This window comes from Panthera leo, chromosome B3, assembly GCF_018350215.1.
Source record: "Panthera leo isolate Ple1 chromosome B3, P.leo_Ple1_pat1.1, whole genome shotgun sequence".
Lineage (NCBI taxonomy): Eukaryota > Metazoa > Chordata > Mammalia > Carnivora > Felidae > Panthera > Panthera leo.
Window position 1 is genome coordinate 32,720,955 of NC_056684.1, and position 18,636 is coordinate 32,739,590.

Here is an 18,636-nt window from a genome sequence, read left to right on the forward strand (position 1 = left end):
GTTATGAGCCCCAAATATGAGGTGCATAAATCAGTGAGCTCTGCATTCTTGTGGGGTTCCTAAACTGGTTTTGAAGCCAATTCCCAAGTAGAGTAAAGAGAGATATACAATGACAGCTTCAGTAAAGGGGCCATCTGTTTTCCCAAGACAAATTCTATTGCAGGGAACACTCATTTTGATGTGACAAGTTTGGGACTGCTGGTTAAACAAATAGCTGCATAACTTTAATTTCTCATGTATGAGAACACAAGGCAGGGCATTCTCAAATTTTATGATCCACACACCTTCTAGCATCCCTTTGTAGTAACTACAGCAGGCAAAAAGAATTTAAGTAAACCTGATTAATTTCCTCTTCACTCACGAAATGCTGACTTTAGCTCATTTTCTCCTAATGCATCCATGGAAACTTCTGTCTCCCTTTCTCTGACATTTGGTGACCAGATATATGACTCAGTGCCCACTGCTCTATATGCTTCTGGAGGACAGACACTATTTCTTGCTCAACGTTGTATCCTGTGCTAAACACAGTACATCAGGCCTCAACCCAGAGATTTAGGCAGAGAAGGCCTCGAGTAGGACTCCAGTGCATTTTGAAAAAAGTCTATGAATGGTTCCAATCATCTCCTGGCTAAGAACCCGACTTAGTTGCAGAGGCAGCCAACATAGCTGTTGCTGGTGTCTTCATCTTCTTCATCATCATGACTAAGATTTGCTGCCTGTTCCTACATGGCAGGTAGTTAATCCTTACAACAATCCCACAAAGGAGTTTCTATAATCATTCCCATGGTATAGATGAGAAAGCTATAGATGAGGTTCAGGGCAGTGAACCTGACCGAGTTACTTGCTTCGCTAATGTAGGGAAAGAATGGTCTTAATCCACAGTGCTGCCCTTAACCACCATGCTCAGACACATTCAGTTCCCATGACAGGCACTGTAGTCAGCATGCCAATGAGTGCATTGAAACTGGTTCATGTGTAAGTTTAAAAGCCTACATTAAACATTTTTCTCTCAATTTTTCTCAAAAGTCCTGACCAAATGGCTTATGTAGTTGGCTAACCAAACTATAATTTGTATTTATATTTCCCAACTTTTTATCCTGAAAAAATGCCAAGCACACAGAAAAGAGCGGCAAGGATAAGATATTGATCTCTACATATTCTTTTCTTGGATTCACAAATTGTTAATGTTCTGGCACATCTGCTTTATTTCTCTCATTATATTTATACTTGCATATTTATATATCTACGTACTGTTTCTGAATCATCTGAGGAACAGCTGCAGTCATCATCATACTTCGCTCCTAAATACTATATAGTACGTACCTCCTAAGAACAAGGATGTTCTCCAACAAAACTATAAAACAATCACATTCAGAAAATTTCATCTTGACCCAAAAATATTATCTAGACATCAGTTGCATTTTTATGCTAGTAATAAAGTTGCAAAAAGATAAATTAAGAAAACAATCCCAACTACAACTGTACCAAAAACAATACCTAGGAATAAACTTAACCAAGGAGGTGAAAGACCTGTACTCTGAAAACTACAAAACATGGATGACAGAAATTGAAGACAACACAAACAAATGGAAAGATATTCTGTGTTCATGGATTGAACAATAAATATTGTTAAAATGTCTATCCTACCCAAAGCAACCTACAAATTTAATGCAATCCCTATCAAAATACAGACAGCATTTTTCACAGAACTAGAATAAATAATCCTAAAATTGGTGTAGAACACAAAAGACTCTGAATAGCCAAAGCAATCCTGAAAAACAACCAAAGTATCCAATCCCAGATTTCAAATTAACCTACAAACCTGCAGTAATCAAAACAGTATCATATTGGCACAGAAACAGACACACAGATCTACAGAACAGAGAGCCCAAAACGAAACCAACAATTATATGGTCAATTAATCTTCAACAAAGGAGGCAAAAATACTCAATGGGAAAAAGCCTTTTCAACAAATGTTGCTGGGAAAACTGGACAGCTACATGTAAAAGAAGGAAAGTGGACCATTTTCTTACACCATACACAAACAAAAGCTCAAAATGGCTTAAAGACCTAAATGTGAGACCTGAAACCATAAAAATCCTAGAAGAGAACATAGGCAGTAATCTCTAGTATCAGCCACAGCAACATTTTTCTAGAAAAATGTTGTCTCCTGAGGCAAGGGAAACAAAAGCAAAATAAACTATTGGACTACTTCAAAATGAAAACTTCTGCACAGCAAAGGAAATAATCAACAAAACTAAAAAACAATTTACTGAATGGGAAAAGATATTTGCAAATGACATATCTGATAAAGGGTTAGTATTCAAAATACATAAGGAATTTATAGAACTCAAAACCAAAAAACCAAATAACCCAATTAAGAAATGGGCAGGAGATATGAACAGACATTTCTCCAAAAAAGACATACAGATGGCCAACAGATACATGAATAGATGCTCAACATCACTCATCATCAGGGAAATGCAAATCAAAACCACAATGAGATATCACCTTACACCTGTCAGAATGGCTGAAATCAAAACCACAACAACAAGCGTAGGCAAGATGTGGAGAAAAGGAACCCTCTTGCGATGCTGATGGAAATGCAAACTGGTGCTGCCATTCTGGAAAACAGTACGGAGGTTCCTCAAAAAGTTAAAAATAGAATTACCGTATGACCCAGTAACTTCACTACTGGATATTTACCCAAAGAATACAAAAACACTAATTCAAAAAGATAAACGTACCCCTATGTTTATTGCAGCATTATTTGCAATAGCAAAACAATGGAAGCATACCAAGTGTTCACATATAGATGAATGGATAAAGATGCGGTATGTATATACAACCACCCAACCACAAAATGGAATATTACTCAGCCATGAAAAAGAATGAAGTCTTGTCATTTGCAACAACATGGATGGAGCTAGAGAGTATAATGCTAAGTGAAGTCAGTCAGTCAGAGAAAGACAAATACCACAGGATTTCACTCATGTGTGGAATTTAAGAAACCAAACAAATGAAGAAAACAAGAGACAAACCAAAAAAAAAAAAAAATCCCCAAAACAATAACAACAAAAAACATAGACTCTTAACTACAGAGAACAAACTTCTGGTTACCAGAGGGGAGCTGAGTGTGGAAATAGGTGAAATAGATGAAGGAGATTAAGGGTACACTTATCATGATGAGTGTTGAGCACTGTATATGGAATCACTGAATCACTATATTGTACACCCAAAACTAATACAACACTGTATGTTAACTACACTGTAATTAAAAGTTTTTTAAATATTAAAAAAATAAATTAAAAAAATTATGTAACATATCTAATATTTAAAATTGCCTACCTAACATTAACTAATTGTACCAATATTATTCTTTATAGCTAATTTTTTTAATGTTTATTTTTGAGAGAGACAGAGTGTGAGCAGGGGAGGGGCAGAGAGAGAGGGAGACACACAGCAGGCTCCAGGCTCTAAGATGTCAGCACAGAAGCCTAATGTGGGGCTCGAACTCACAAACCGTGAGATCATGACCTGAGCCGAAGTCAGATGCTTAACCAACTGAGCCATCCAGACACCCCCCTTTATAGCTAATTTTACTCCCAGATCTGGAAGCCAGTTGAAGATAATACACGTTTTTTATTTCATGTCTTTATTCTTCTTTAACCTAGATTATAGTAGGATACTCCCCATTTAAAAAAAATTTTTTTTAACACTTATTTTATTTATTATTGAGAGACAGAAAGACAGAGCATGCGCAGGGGAGGGGCAGAGAGAGAGGAAGACACAGAATCCGAAGCAGGCTCCAGGCTCTGAGCTGTCAGCACGGAGCCCTACAAGGGGCTTGAACTCACAAACCGCGAGATGATGACCTGAACCGAAGTTGTACACTTAACTGACTGAGCCACCCAGGCACCCCCCTCACCCATTTTTAACATCTATTTATTTTTTGAGAGACAGAGAGAGACAGACAGACAGAGAGAGAAAGAGACAGAAAGAAAGAAAGTGGGGGAGGAGCAGAGAAAGAGAGGGAGACACAGAATCCAAAGCAGGCTCCAGGTTCTGAGCTATCAGCACAGAGCCAGACGCGGGGCTCAAACTCACAAACTGGGAGATGAAAATCTGAGCTGAAGTCAGACACTTAACTGACTGAGCCACCCAGGTGCCCCATGATACTCCCCATTTTTTTCTCTGAATAGTCTCTATACTTTTTTTAATTGTCCTCCCCCACCTTTTCTTTCATGAGACTCATATTTTTTAAGAATTCAGGCCAGGGGTGCCTGGGTGGCTCAGTTGGTTGGGCATCCGACTTCAGCTCAGGTCATGATCTCACATGAGAGTTCGAGCCCTGTATCGGGCTCTGCGTTGACAGCTCAGAGCCTGGAGCCTGCCTAGCATTCTGTGTCTCCCTCTCTCTCTCTACCCTCTTCTGCTCATGTTCTGTCTCTCTCTGTCTCAAAAATAAATAAACTTAAAAAAAATTTTTTTTTAATTAAATAAGTAAACAAAAAGAATTCAGGCCAGTTTAGTTTTTTTTTTTTTTTTTTTTTTTTTTTTTTGGTAGGATTTTCCTGTTAGACACATCCAAACTAAGGAAAATTCTATAAACAAACTGGCCCAGATTCTTAAAAAATATTGCTGACTTTCAGAAAACAATACATCATATACTTATTAATTGTTATAAATGCCATTATCTTCTGTTCTATTATAAAAATATTTTTTTAAAAATGCTGGTCTTAACTTACTCGATGCCCTTGGCAGGCTGTAGTTTGAAAAATACTGCTCCAGGTCATGGTTATACGAATATAAGTTAGCTTCAAAATGCAGACAGAAATGAAACTGTCACAAAATACTCAGAATTAAAAAGAGCCATTCAGAACACAGATATGATTGCTAAGTCAAGGAAGCCAGCCTTCCATCGGTCCTGGAGTGGTCTGTGTTACGAACAAGCAACACCATTTACTTACACAAAAATAAAAACACGAGAAACTATTTAGTACCAGGCACTGCATGTTCTGTACTGTCTCAGTAAATCTTTACAGCAAACCAATGAAGTTGGTATTATCTACATTTTACACGTAAGGAAGCATGCTTAGACATGTTAAGTGACTGAAGTCCAGAAAAGGGGTAGAACTGGGTTTGAACTGAATCTTCTTGTCATCAAAGCCCATGACCTTGCTACTAGGCCACCAGGGCCCCCAAGCACTGCACGTGTTCCAAAGGAAGAAAGACTCACCATCTGACAACGTTCGAACAGCAACATCTTGTGTGGAGACTCCAGGACCATGTTTGTTGTAAGCCACCACTCGGAAACTATACTCTGTGTATTTTTTCAACCCATTAACAGTATGGGAGTGACTTGAAACATCAACATCCTTGAATAAAATAAAACAATTTCCATGGATACAACTCAAGCCAAAAGACATGCTGTGAAATAATGAGCTATACAAATTCTATATTTGATACAATGCAGATTTTTATCTCTTTTACAGAATGCTACTTAACAAAGTGGAATAATCATAAACACTGGCAATTTACTGGGAAATACTGCTTGTTGTTTAGTGACCCTTGCTGATAAAAAATACAGAATAAAACTTGGTACAAAGAAATAGAGTCTGCTGACTTTTCATTTCCTATATACATCTTTTTTATTCTCAGATTTCTAGACAAGCAAGTATTGAGTTTTGGAAATATATTTCAACTCCACTATTCCAATCAATGGATTGAAAAATGGCTTCATCTTATACCTGTTCTTTATCAGTCCCTTTTTCCATGTAGTACAATTTGTAATTCTGAATTTCCCCATTGCCAGACAGAGGTGTTTCCCAGGTGACAGTGATGGACGTAGGTGAAGCTGCATGTGCTCGGATGTTAGGTGCTGGGCCAGGAAGCTGAACTAGAAGGAAAATTTTGAGACAGTGAGATATGAGTGAAATTTAATATACTCCTCAATAACCATTCTCAGCAGTAATGTCATTTTGGCCATGTTTTTAAAAATAATAAAAACTGAGAAAACGTTTTGATGGAAGTGGCTTTAGGATAATATATAATTAAATGCATTGCCCTGTTTATGACTCAAATTATAACCAAAAATGATCTGTGAGGTATCTCAAATGTATTCAATGAAAAAAATAAACATTGCAGAATTTTTCCTGTGGTTTATAAAGTCCTAATTTTTCAGTAGGACTGTGGCACACAAAAACAGCCATCACAAAAAGAGAGCCTTCTGGAGATTAAGAGCACACTTATCATGATGAGTACTGAGTAATGTACAGAACTGCTGAATCACTGTATTGTACACCTGAAACATATTAATATAAGTATGTTAGTTATACTGGGATTAAAGTAAAAAACTTAGTAAGAAAAAAAAAAAAAAAGAGAGTGCCTTTTTTTTACCAGGAACTGGGGAAATGATGATGGACAGGGTGCCTGCCCGCAAAGAATTCCCAGTCTAGAGGGAAGTCAGACATATAAGTGTTACAAATAATGTCACAAGTGCTAACAGATTTCGTGATTGTCACAAAAACATAAAGAGAATATACACTTTGCTTTGGGAGGGGTGGGGAGGCAAGGGAAGGACTGGGAAGACTTCTGGGAAGCAAGAAGGAACAGCTTTCTCAGACACCAAGGGGAAAATTATTCCACTCAATGGGGATGAGACGTGAGAAGACAGTGTAATGTGGTTCAGGCTGAATACTGAATAAATGTGGGAGGGAGAATGTTTAAAAGGAGGACACGAGCCAAAGAGCTTCTAATGTGCTGCTGTGGAGTCTGAATTATCTGTTGTAGGTGTTAGGTAATTACTGAAAAATTATGAGCAGGAACATGACATGACATGATCAGATCTGTATTTAGAAAGGACATGTGAACACATGCATGGAAGAAAAACAGTATGGGAATAAGACTAGATAAAAGAATAATGATTTTAAAAATAGCTACCATTTACTGACTGCTTATAATCAGTCCAGCTTAAAGTGCTTTACGCTTTACATAAATTTCAATTATGTCTTATTTAATCGTTGTACTAAACTCACATGACAGGGATACTACTGTCATCCCTATTTACACATGAGGTTGAGATTAAGAATCGTTCTTAAATGATGGGAAAGTTAGTGAGCAGTGGGGCCAGGAGTTGCACACTTTCTGATTCTAACATCTGGACTCAAGGAGACCAGTTAGGAGATTATTACAATACCCTCTGTGGGATGGTTAGTCCCCTGACTGTCCAGCTCTACCTCCTACAACAGTTCCCATACCTTTTTACTATATTCTTTTTGTCTGATAGGCGCCAGTTCCAATTTATACACAAATTCTGGAAGTTGCCTACACCTACACTTTGGTAGACATTCTATATTTGAAAACAATTTCTCTGGTGCTAGTGTTTCTGCAACAGAATCCATTAGATTTTAGGAGAAGGGGAAAAAACTAGCAAAATGTAAAACAAATTGGATTTCTTAAATAACAGCACCACAGTTTGACAGTTTCGCTACCAAAGTAGAGAAACCTAAATGTGGTTATTCTGACAGTTGTTTCTTTATTTAGTCATAAATCATGTTATTCATTTAATGTTAAGAGCATCATTTTGTGCAGCCTGACAGGTGGGATTTGTCACACTTCTCCTGCTACGGAAAACCTTCCTCTAACTTATCAAAGGAAAAGGAAAACAAAACAGTCCCCCAATTCCCTTGAAATCACTTTCAATATATTCACTGGATAAACATAAGCAATATTATCCTTAAAAGGCACTAAGAAATTCTTCCATTTAACCTGCACAGTGGCATAATAAATGGAAAACATTTTCAGATGGTTTGTTCAGCTAAACATGTGAAATATTTTCTGAGGACTGACTCCAACACTTACACCTTCGCCCGCCACAGGCTGAGCACCTCCAAATGAAGTGTAAGTCTCTTTCTGCTAACTTGTCTTTTGCCAAAACGTGTTATAGTCGCTTTCCATCCCTCAAATACCCTCAAGAGAATCAGGTTCCCCTTCCACCTACATTCTTATTTCACCTCTTTCTCCTAATCAAAGTCCTTGACCAAAAGATTGTGCTGCCTACTTTCCTTAGAATAATAGAGGTACAATATTAGATAGAAAGGATCAGAGGAAAGACGCTAGAAGACATCTGAGGTAGGTCTTACAGGATCAATAAAATTGGACTGTGTCTCGGCAGAATCATATTGCCTTACACCATCTGCTACTGTTTGATGGGAATTAATTTTATCTGCCCTAATTCACAAGTCCTTGATGGCAAGGAACTGGTACTTTCTGCACTTGCTATAGTATGCAAGGCTACACAGAAGACAGACCTTGCTATAAGTCTACCTACAGGTATGGCCAACAGACAGGTGGAAGACTCACCCTCAGGCTGTGTTTCTACTCGGAGTGGAGCTGAACTTTCTCCGGAGCCATGTTTATTTTGAGCCATAACTCTAAAGATGTACACAGTGGCTGGCATTAGGTTTTGAATGGTCACCTGCATTTCTCCCGGGCGACTGGTATTCTCAACACGTTCCCTTTAGACAAAGAGGGGTTTGGAAAGAAACAGCATTGATTAGGAATACTTCTAGAATGTGCGGTTTCATTTTCACTGCAAGTCCTATAGATATAATACCACATCAAAATCTTAATTGAAGTCAAATGAACTCTCAAAAAAGCAAACCTTTGGGGTGGAACAGGGCACAGAATACAGACACTGGCAAAGAACAATGTCACACGTGCCTGATAACTTACTGACATTTTGCTTAAACATGACTGACTTTGCAGGTCATAACCACAACTTCCTTTCAGAGAAGGCACAGACAAGGATCTTCTCACTGCCATTTCAAATGGGACAGCTGGTCATCAATTTTGCAGGCTTTAGGAATCATTGAGTTTTTAAGGAGTGATTTCCAGGGAGACAAACAGAAGCTGATTACAGGTATGACCCAATTATCAAAGAAAATATCAAGGAAGTCTGTGTATATTTTGGATAAAAGACCCAATAAAAAGAAAACTAGAGATTAACACTTTTAAAGTTGGGAACATTAAACATTTAAATGAATCCTAAGTAATCCAATTTTTAAAATAAGCCAATCCTGATACTGATTTTTATAATTTATTTGTTAAAACAAATACTTTTTGAATGATTTCCAAACTGATTTGAAATATTTGACAAATTTTATGACAAACAGGACAAATGAATCCAGTGGTCTGGTGCTATGAACTGAAAACATAAAAGCAGTTGTTTGTTTTCTCTATCCTCAGGGTCTGTGTGTCCACACTTGGGTCCATAATTATGCTCAGCCTACTGTATGTACTATAATAAAAACTAATTTATATGACACAAGCGTTTTCAACAAATACTGAAGTATTAATTCACTGTATTAGACAAATAGCTGGCCTTTATGGATCACCGATCATGTAAGGAGAGCTCTGTATCTATCCTGACAGTAATAAAAAAGGCCCAAAACTACTCTGTGGAAGAAATTACTTGAAACCATATAATCTATTGAATTAAAATTCTTACTTTAAAATATTGGTAATTTTCTCTGAAATCACTGATTAAAATTAATTTAGTTCTACATGACCGTACGTCAATTGGCCTGATTGTATGTGAACATTTACATTTCAGATATTTGTGTTTTTCAATAGCTTTCTATACTTTTTAAAACTACCTCATTTTAATTTAAAACAAACAAACAAACAAACAAACAAACAAACAAACAAACAGTACCCACATCATACTTATAGAGTGTCTGTCTCTATATGAGGTCCACTGGAGAAGAGCACTATGGGAACAGTTACTGCTCTAAGACACCTGAGGTACATACAGGTACTTTTCTCTTCAGGTAACCCTCCAAATCACAACATTTAAATGGAGGATATGAGCTGATTTCTTACACTTTGAAGTTTCTGACCTTTGTTCTGATCACAAATGATTGCTGTCTGGTATTTTACACTTCACCAAAAAAAAGCTCCCTGTGAGAGCACAGGTGGTCCGTTCTGCTCACTCTGTACATAAAAGTTCAAACAAAAAGTTAATTGTACAAAAAGCTGAGACTATCTTGAGAAATACAGTTGGGGGAGGCACCATTTTACTTTAAGTTGAAGTGAGTGTCTCATTCACATTCACATATTACATAAGAACTGAGCAGAATGCTCATACTGTAGCACTCACAAACGTGTGCAGATGCACGAACGGAAATTTGCCTTCTGTATGTAAACCTTTGTATAGTAATAATAACGTGTATATTTTTTGTTCATTCCTATGTGAAAGGGAAAAAAACAAGAGAAATGAGTGAAGAGAACTGAAAATCTGGAATAAATTTCTATAGAAGCATTACAATTTAAAAAATCAGTAATAGGTATGATTCCTTCAGATGAAATAAATACCCAGCACCTACCTGCAAAAGCTTGTAACACTAGATTGGTTTGAGGTCCCAGAACCATGTGTCTGTCTAGAAAAAACTTTTGACTTGAGGACAAGATCCAGGGTGAGTTACAAAGTACAATTCTCATAAATGTGTGACGTTACAATGGAACTTAGGTTAGAATGTGTTAGCTAAGAATCAAGGGAGAAAGACAAAGGTATTTTTTATATTAAGACAGTGCTGGGCTAGGCGATAAGAGCTTCAATTCTACTTCTGGCAAGCTACTAGCTTTCTGGGGGACTGTAGGCCAATCATTAATTCCTTCTGAGCCAGAAAGCAAATATTTACAGACAAAATGGAAAATATTATGTAGTTACTTATATAACCTATTAAAATGTAGCCATTTGAAAATGTAAAAATATTCTTAGCTCCTGGGTCATAAAAATAACAAGGCTGATTTGGTCCAAGGTCCAATATACTTGCCTTGTCTTCCTGCCTTGCCAACTCCTGGGCTCAACTTATAGCTAAGGTTTCGTCCATCTCTGAAATGCTATTAATTTTGGAATAACTCACTCTGCTTTTTTTCCATTTAGTGCCTAATATCAGAAATGCACTTCTATTACACTAAAGGCATTGGGGGGAAAAAAAAGGCAAACATTTCCTAGATGAAAACGCAGAGGAAGAACCCTTTGAAATCTCAAGAAACTCGGGCACCCAATACACATGACCAATATATGACCAAGACACATACTGCCACCTGGTGGTTGATTTTTCAAATGCAGGAAGTGGAAGGCTTTGTAAATATGGGTAGTGGCATACATCCTCACACTGCATTCTGATTATAAGTCTATGAAGAAAAGTTACGACCCTCGTTTTTCAGATGGGAAAAGTTAAGCTTATAAAGGTCAAATAAATTCTATTTACAAAACAAGTGAGCAGGATATAGTCTTCTGACTTAGTGTTCTTTCTACTCCTTCATTGCTTATATTCAGAAATCATAAGCTTCATTCACAAATGAAGTGACAAAAAAATTAGTCTCCAAGAACCTTCCTTTGAAATATTCCCCAGGTTTATTCTGTCCACTCCAAGTCACGGCTCTCCCTTTCGTCCAGGCCATACCTACCACACGACTAGGTTAACTACCTGATTTGTCTCGCTGACTATTTCTTCTCCTCTTCTATGTAGTGCTCATAAACTACTAAGAAAAGCTAATAAAATCACAGTGCACACTTGCTCAGGAGTCTAAAATGGTCCCTTCTGAACTGACTGTGTCCAAATTCTTACTGGCATTATGACATCTGGCTCCAAGCTTCCACTTTATTATAATCTCTTACTAATTCCTACCAAAACTCTGGGCCACTTAAGCCAGCTTTCTTACTTTCCCATCCTTCAAACACCAGACAGACACATTAAGTTGGATCCTCCTTGCATCTCTTCTTCCTTTATATATACTTGCCTTGTCTTCCTGCCTGACAATTTAATTTTAAATTGAAGTGACAGATTCTCATTAAAAACAAAAGTATATATAGTTAAAAAAAATCTGAAAGTCCCAGTTTTTCTCTCTCCTCAAAGCATGTCCTTCCCTGACACCTAACCGTGGCATGGACTGATATCTTACCAGATCTCTCCATGTCAGCTTTTCTCAATCTTGGTACTAGCGAGCTGCTGGGCAAGATAATTCTTTGTTGTAAGGGACCGTCCTGCACATTGCAGGACGTTTATCAGCATCTGTGGCTTCTACTCATTGGACATCAGTAAGCATCCTCCCTCATCTCAGTTGTAATAACCAAAAATGTCACCAGACATTGCCGAATGTCTCCCAAGGGATGGGCAAACTGCCTGTTTGAGAATCACTGTTCTAAGCATTTACATACACATCAAAATATATAGACACATCATTTAAAAATTCCTATATCACATTTCATGTGGATATACGTATATTAATTATGTGCTCATTTCTCCATGAATGGGCATTTACCTTCATTCCTCTTTTCATTCTTACAAACAATGCTACAATAAACATTTTTATGAGTGCCCTATGCATACCAGTTATCTATAGAACACCCAGAAGTGTTAACTGTTGGGCTGACAGGTATATGCATTAAAGAGATTAAAAAAAATAATTCTGCCAAACCACTTTCTCCAAAGACTACTCTTATATTGCCACCAAAAGCCTAGAGTGGATTTCTTCCCAGCATTTAACTTGCTTAACACTAGATATTATCAATTTAAAATCTTTGCCAACTTTGTAAGTGAAAAATGGTTTCACTTTTTGTATTATTACATTGTATCTCCCAAGACCACAAGTGATGGCAAAACCTTTTTTAACTTTAACAGGCTTTCCATTAACTTCTGTTAATCATCCACTTGTAGCATTTGCCTCCTGGAGTATCTTTTAGTTATGACTTATAGGAGCTCTTTATATAGACTGGATGGCAATATTATTTTCTTATAACTGTTACCAATTTTTCCCAGCTTATCACTTGATGGTTTGATTTTGTTTATGATGTTTTATCACATGGAATTTTACATTGTTGTATAATAAGCTTTGTATATCTCTCCTGTTGTGGCTTCTGGATTTCCTGTCTTCCTTTAAAAGGCCTTTCACACTCAAATGATAAAGCAGTTGTATTTTCTTCTAATACATTTATAAGCTTTAAAATCTCTTCATCTATCTACAATTTATTGTCATACATGATATAAGACAGAGCTGTAGAACTTCCATTCTTCCCACCAAATGGAGTCAATTATCTCAACATGACTTCTTGAATAAGCTGTTACCTCTCCACTGACTGAAATGAATTTATTCCCTGGACAAGTATTTATTTACTGCTATTATATGCCAGGCCCTGTTCCAGGTGCTGGTGATATTCTATTGATATGACAGACACCAGAAATTGGTTAATAAAGAGAGAAAATGTCAGAGTGTTCCGTGTTCTGGAAACAAAAGCAGAAAGACAAAATAGGATGATGTGACAGCAGTGGTGTTGTGGTCAACGTTTAATAACCAGCTCTGGTTTGTAGCACTTGTCTCAGTAAATACTCATGCCACACCCCATTTTGAGCTACCAAGTTGTCATGGGTTTACAAAATTTCCTGAAAATTTAACAACAGGCTTGGAAACAAGCTGGCCCCAGAACATCACTGTGTGATAGGGTTGGAGGGGGGCTAAGCCGGGTGAGTATTCACGGAAGGCCTACGAAGGTGTCATCTGAAGATGATTGGTAAGAAGCCAGAAACAGTTGTTTGTGAGGGAAATGCATTCCTGGTAGAAGGAACAGCAGAGACAAAGGACCTATAATGGAAAGAAGTTTGTTATTCTGAGGAATTACTAAATGGTTTTTTCTTTTGTGAAATATTATGAAATTAGCAAGGAGATGTGAAAGACCATTGGAGGCATTCTAACACAAGCCATTCGGTAGTAATGTCTTGCCTTTTTGTGTCCAGAACCATGTTTCTTTATCTTTGCAATGCCCAAAACATCTGGTACAGTGTTCAGATAAACATCATTCTAGCAGAAGCTCCATCTATCTCAAAGCTCTATCTATCTCCACCTGGCTCAAATTAGGTCACTCGGACTTCTCAAAAGTATTAAATCAAGGGATTATGATTAAGGTTCCTGTATTTGTGGAACTTGACAGTCTAGTTATTAAATACAATATGTACCAGATGTAAGCACCCTGGTAGAAACACAAGCTTTATTTCATCTGTGAGGGCCCCAGCCCAAACAGTGATTTCAGCTTTCTTATTTTGATATGAATAAAGAAATCTACTTGACAATGCTAAGAATACACAGCATGCGGCTTGGTTCTTCCGAAAGTTTTTATAATTTGGTTGGGAAAACAACACAAATATACATAAAATAGAAGAGTAACAATTTATGGCGGCATAAGATCCTATGTTGTCATAATTAAGTGCAATATTAGTGGCAGAAATGCATAGAAGAGAAAGACTATGCGAAAAAGTGGAGAAAAATGCATGAGGACTTCATGGGGCTTAATCTGGGCCACAAGGATTCACTAACTTCAGCTTCAGTTGGGAAAGGGGGAAGTGACAGAAGAGAACACACTTGAAGAAAGGCAGTGTAGTGATAGGAATTGGACTGGTTTCATTAGAAAGTGAATTAAACTGTGAGGTGAGGCAAGTAAGGCTGGACAGATAAAATAAAGCTGGACCATGGGTAAAGTGGCCTGGGGATTCTGGAAAATCTCCCATAAGCAATGGAGAAGCAACATGAGCTCCTAAAAGAGGTGGAGATGGAGAGAAATTTAATGGAAGTGCTGTTTTTTAGGAAAATTAGCTGCTGATTACTCTTGTATCATCAAGGAGACCCCCTAGAGCTGGGCAGTCCACATCCACATAAGGGTGGAGGCAAATACTCATTTATGATTACTTCCATAAATTAAGTCTACCTTAATTTCTAGAATCTGAATGTTCTAAGTAAGCCACATCCTATAGGCTGTGCTGACTGAATCTTATGAAAAAAGAACAGCCCTCATTACATTTTAATACTTCTACCTAAAAAGCTCTATCTACCTTCTCCCCAAGTCATTCCAGGGAGGCAGGAAAGAATACCAGGACTTGAGTCTGTTTGGCATAAGTTTTAATGACCTAAAATTGGGAAATATGCATCTTGGTGGTCATATTTTCTGGACTGAAAATTGGTACAGATTCTGCACAACAAAGAGCCAGGGTGAGCATGACTGGCCTGGGGTAGACCAAGATGCAACCACTGGCTCCAGACACACAGACACTTACCTAACAATCCCTTCCTTGGTGTAGAAGACAGAATAGGTAAGGTTGTCCCCGTGAGGATCTGATGCAGGTGTCCGCCATGTCAATTTGATGAAGCGGGTAGAGACCAGCGAGGCCACGACATCCCGAGGAGCTGAAGGCAGTGGTCCCGTTGTGGCTGGTGCTAGATGGTCAGTAGTGGCACTGGTCAGTGAAGTGGGAGGTAATGTTGGGATGGCAACATCTTGTCATGTGCAAACATTGGGGAATATGAAGGGCAAACCACGACGGTTTTAAAAAAGAGAACAGAAAAACAAAAAACAAAAAAGAAATAAACAAAACCACGATGGGAAATAAAATAAAATGAATGAACATAAAAAAGGCCATTAAACTGAAGGCTAACATGCAGGCCAGGGGTAACTACTGAAAACTAATGGGCACTATTCAAGACACATCACTGTAGAGCAAGCAGACTTTTTGGTCACTATAATGGTTGTGGGTAAGGGACAGGGAAGGTGACAGCTGAGAATAAAACATCTCACAGAAGGACACAGCAGTGACCAAGTAATCTTTTTTTAATCCTGAAAGCAGCATGCATCGCCCATCAAACCTTTCACATAGAAGTCTCATCTACTGATAAAACCTCAGTATTTTTAGCTACTTTATCAAATATGGAATAACATGTGTAGTATGGAGGAGTGCAGGTACTCTCGGCACAGGCCCAGGCTACCGTCAGCCTTAAGGCACAGCTGTGGGTCTTCGGCTCTGCAGGAGACTCAAGAGCCACCTCTTTAACTTCAGGCTAACATTAAACTCTGCTCTCTGTAATTTGGCAATCCCCAGGGAAGTTCGACGACTCTCCTCACTTCACAAATATTTCATCTGCTATCTTCATCAATTCACTTAACTACAATAGTATAAAAACATGAATCAAAAATTCCAAAACCATAAAAATACAACACTTAGGTAGCTTATCTGTTTGTTACAGCCCTCTCTGCAATATATATTTCTGTGGCTGGCAGAACTCAGGAACTGGGTGGGACAGATGAAGTGAAGGCAAGTCAAAGCTCTGCTTGTCAAGAGCCTCATATATTTGTAGTCATGGGTAACTTTATTACTCGCTGAGGCAGTCCATTCTGTTGCTGGACACTTCTGATTTTCCTAATAGTGAACTTAAAATCTCCTTCATCTTGGGGCCAGAAAGTATAAGGATAATTTCACAACTTTCAACTAAAGGAGTTCATCAGAATTGTGTCAAAACCTTAATGGGAAAATTAGGAGAAAAAGGGCAGAGAGGAAAACACGAAAACTCCTGAAGCTGGTTTTCAATGAAATGCTAAGTCAACAATCTCCAGGAAAGATCTGTGAACTGCAGAGAATCTAAAGTGAAGCAGTCAAATAAATACACCAGGTAGAATGAGTTCTCTAAGGGAAAGTACAGAGGAAGACCAACCTAACGTCGCTATTCAGGTGGGGCAGGGTGAAAGTCATCCAACAGCTATCATTTCTACATGGCACTCTGGCTCATGTACTCATTGAATCCTTACAACAATTCTATGAAAAATTTTATTTCTGTCTTCTATGTAGAGGCTGACAGTTAAGAGGGCTAAACCACTCATCCTAAGTCACAGATGGTAAGTGATGGAGTGTAAAAAAATCAACTTTGATTTCTAGTTTAAGAGGCCTCTGCATTTAGCCAATAGGAGCTCTACTCCTGCTGGACCTCTTACTAATTTTATCATCTTGTGCATGTCACTTACTCTCTCTTTTCCTCTCTTTCTGAGAAAGTACTTTGGAGAGAACAGAGTGCTGTCAGCATGTAAGACCATGAAGTCACAGCCACAGTCACAGAAGATACAAGTCCACATTTCACGGACACAAGTGTCAATATTGTAAGACCGTTATATCTGAATGGCCTCTGAGGCCTCATTCTTATCCCTGATGCTTGAATAGACGCGCTTCCTCAGAGAAAAGAAATACCTCTCCTTCACAGCTTTCAGAGTTCTTTTTCATGTGCAGTGCCAGTTTATTCACACAACAACCCTATGAGGTAGGATGGGAATGACAGGATTAGATGTTGGGGTGAAGATAAGAAAGGAGTCAAGGGCTCCAGGTTCCTGGAGAAACCAGGCTTGGGAGAATGGGTGGTTGGGGGTGTCATTCGCAGAGAATGACAACATTGAAAGAGACTAGAGACTGAGGGAGAGATGGCAAATGATGAACATGCTGTGTCCAAAGTAATGATCCCACAGGTGCCAGAGAAATGTGTAAGAAGCAACTGGCGATGCTGAATCTCTGACTATGTAAAATTAAGTCACTAAAAACCGTTAGAGGGAAATGATTTGAAGAGTAGCCTGAATACAGTCTTGCTTTGTTGCTTCATTTCTGTCTATCCAGAAATACACTTACGTAAAAACTGCTTCCAAGTCTGACCTGACCCACTAAGCTAAGTTTTTCCCAACTATCTGCTGGCTGGAGAGGAGAGGAAATTTGTACTGTGAGAGGCAGTACAGCATACTGGAAAAAGCCCAGGATTTCAAGTACGAAGAACTTCTATTCAAAACTTGACTCTGTCACGTCCTAATAACGTGAAGTTGGGCAAGTCACACAGTCTCTCTGATCTCAGTTTCCTTGTCTGTAACTAGAAACGCTCCCCACTCATGTCCCAGGCTGGTATGAACCACACAAATATCATCAATAAGAAAAGTGTATGTGGAAGCACTAGGTGCATGTTTTCACTGACAGAAAAATCTAAATATAAAGGCAACCAGGAGGAGAATGTAAGCAGGAAGACCAGGTGCTACAAGTGATGGGTGATAACTAAGAACTGGTCAGACACGGACATTTCAATTAGCCCATGGAACTCTAGGGCACACATCTGTACGTTTTGAATGGCATCTAGCACTTCCCACTTATATTTTTCATGTTCATGATGAATCACGCTCATCTGTAAGCTCCTTGAGGATGAAATCCATATCTGTTTCCTCTTGGCATCACTCGTTGTGCATGTATATACCTTAGATAATCAATAAATGTGTATTTATTGAATAAGTGGAAAAAAATCAGGGAGAATGTTAGTGCAATGGGGACCAGTGTTTCCAGAAGCTCATCACGCACACAAATATTTTAATCTTTGTAGCTGCTACAAAGTATATACAAATATAATGATGCTATGTAAACATTTGCTTTGCAAATGTATTTTACCAGTTATACACAGAATCAAAGTGTAAATAATGGCAGATCATTGTAAATGATTCCTAGTTAACTATGGAAAAAATCCATGTCCACTGTGGTCCTAGTGTTTTATACCCACTTTCCCCAAGTTGGTTCTTTTGCTGCCATTCCATGATCTAGCTGGGCAGGTAAGGGAAAGGGTCTTACGTGATCTCAAAGAATCAAATAGGCAGTTAAGATACACCAGGATCAATGGCAGAACGATACAGATTGGGACTTTAGACTTCTAGCATGATGGTTTGAGGATGTCAACAAATGCTCTTCCCCAAAAGCAGCTAAGAAGCTGGACAAAATTGTCAAAAACTGGAAACTG

The 18,636-nt window shown here is 38.3% G+C and overlaps 1 protein-coding gene across 7 annotated transcripts in view; it reads right to left on the minus strand.

Annotated features, from left to right (window-relative positions):
• Positions 1-18,636, minus strand: part of NEO1 (neogenin 1) — a 234,108-nt gene that overhangs the window by 46,054 nt on the left and 169,418 nt on the right. For 5 of the 7 annotated variants that reach the window (XM_042941466.1, XM_042941468.1, XM_042941467.1 and 2 more), the window contains 4 exons: positions 15,114-15,333; positions 8,365-8,519; positions 5,751-5,899; positions 5,240-5,378 (listed from right to left, as the gene is read on the minus strand). In XM_042941466.1, the coding sequence (XP_042797400.1) occupies positions 5,240-5,378; positions 5,751-5,899; positions 8,365-8,519; positions 15,114-15,333 (663 nt within the window). The remainder of the gene's footprint in view (positions 1-5,239; positions 5,379-5,750; positions 5,900-8,364; positions 8,520-15,113; positions 15,334-18,636) is intronic. The other 2 variants (XM_042941469.1, XM_042941471.1) reach the window with 1 other exon arrangement.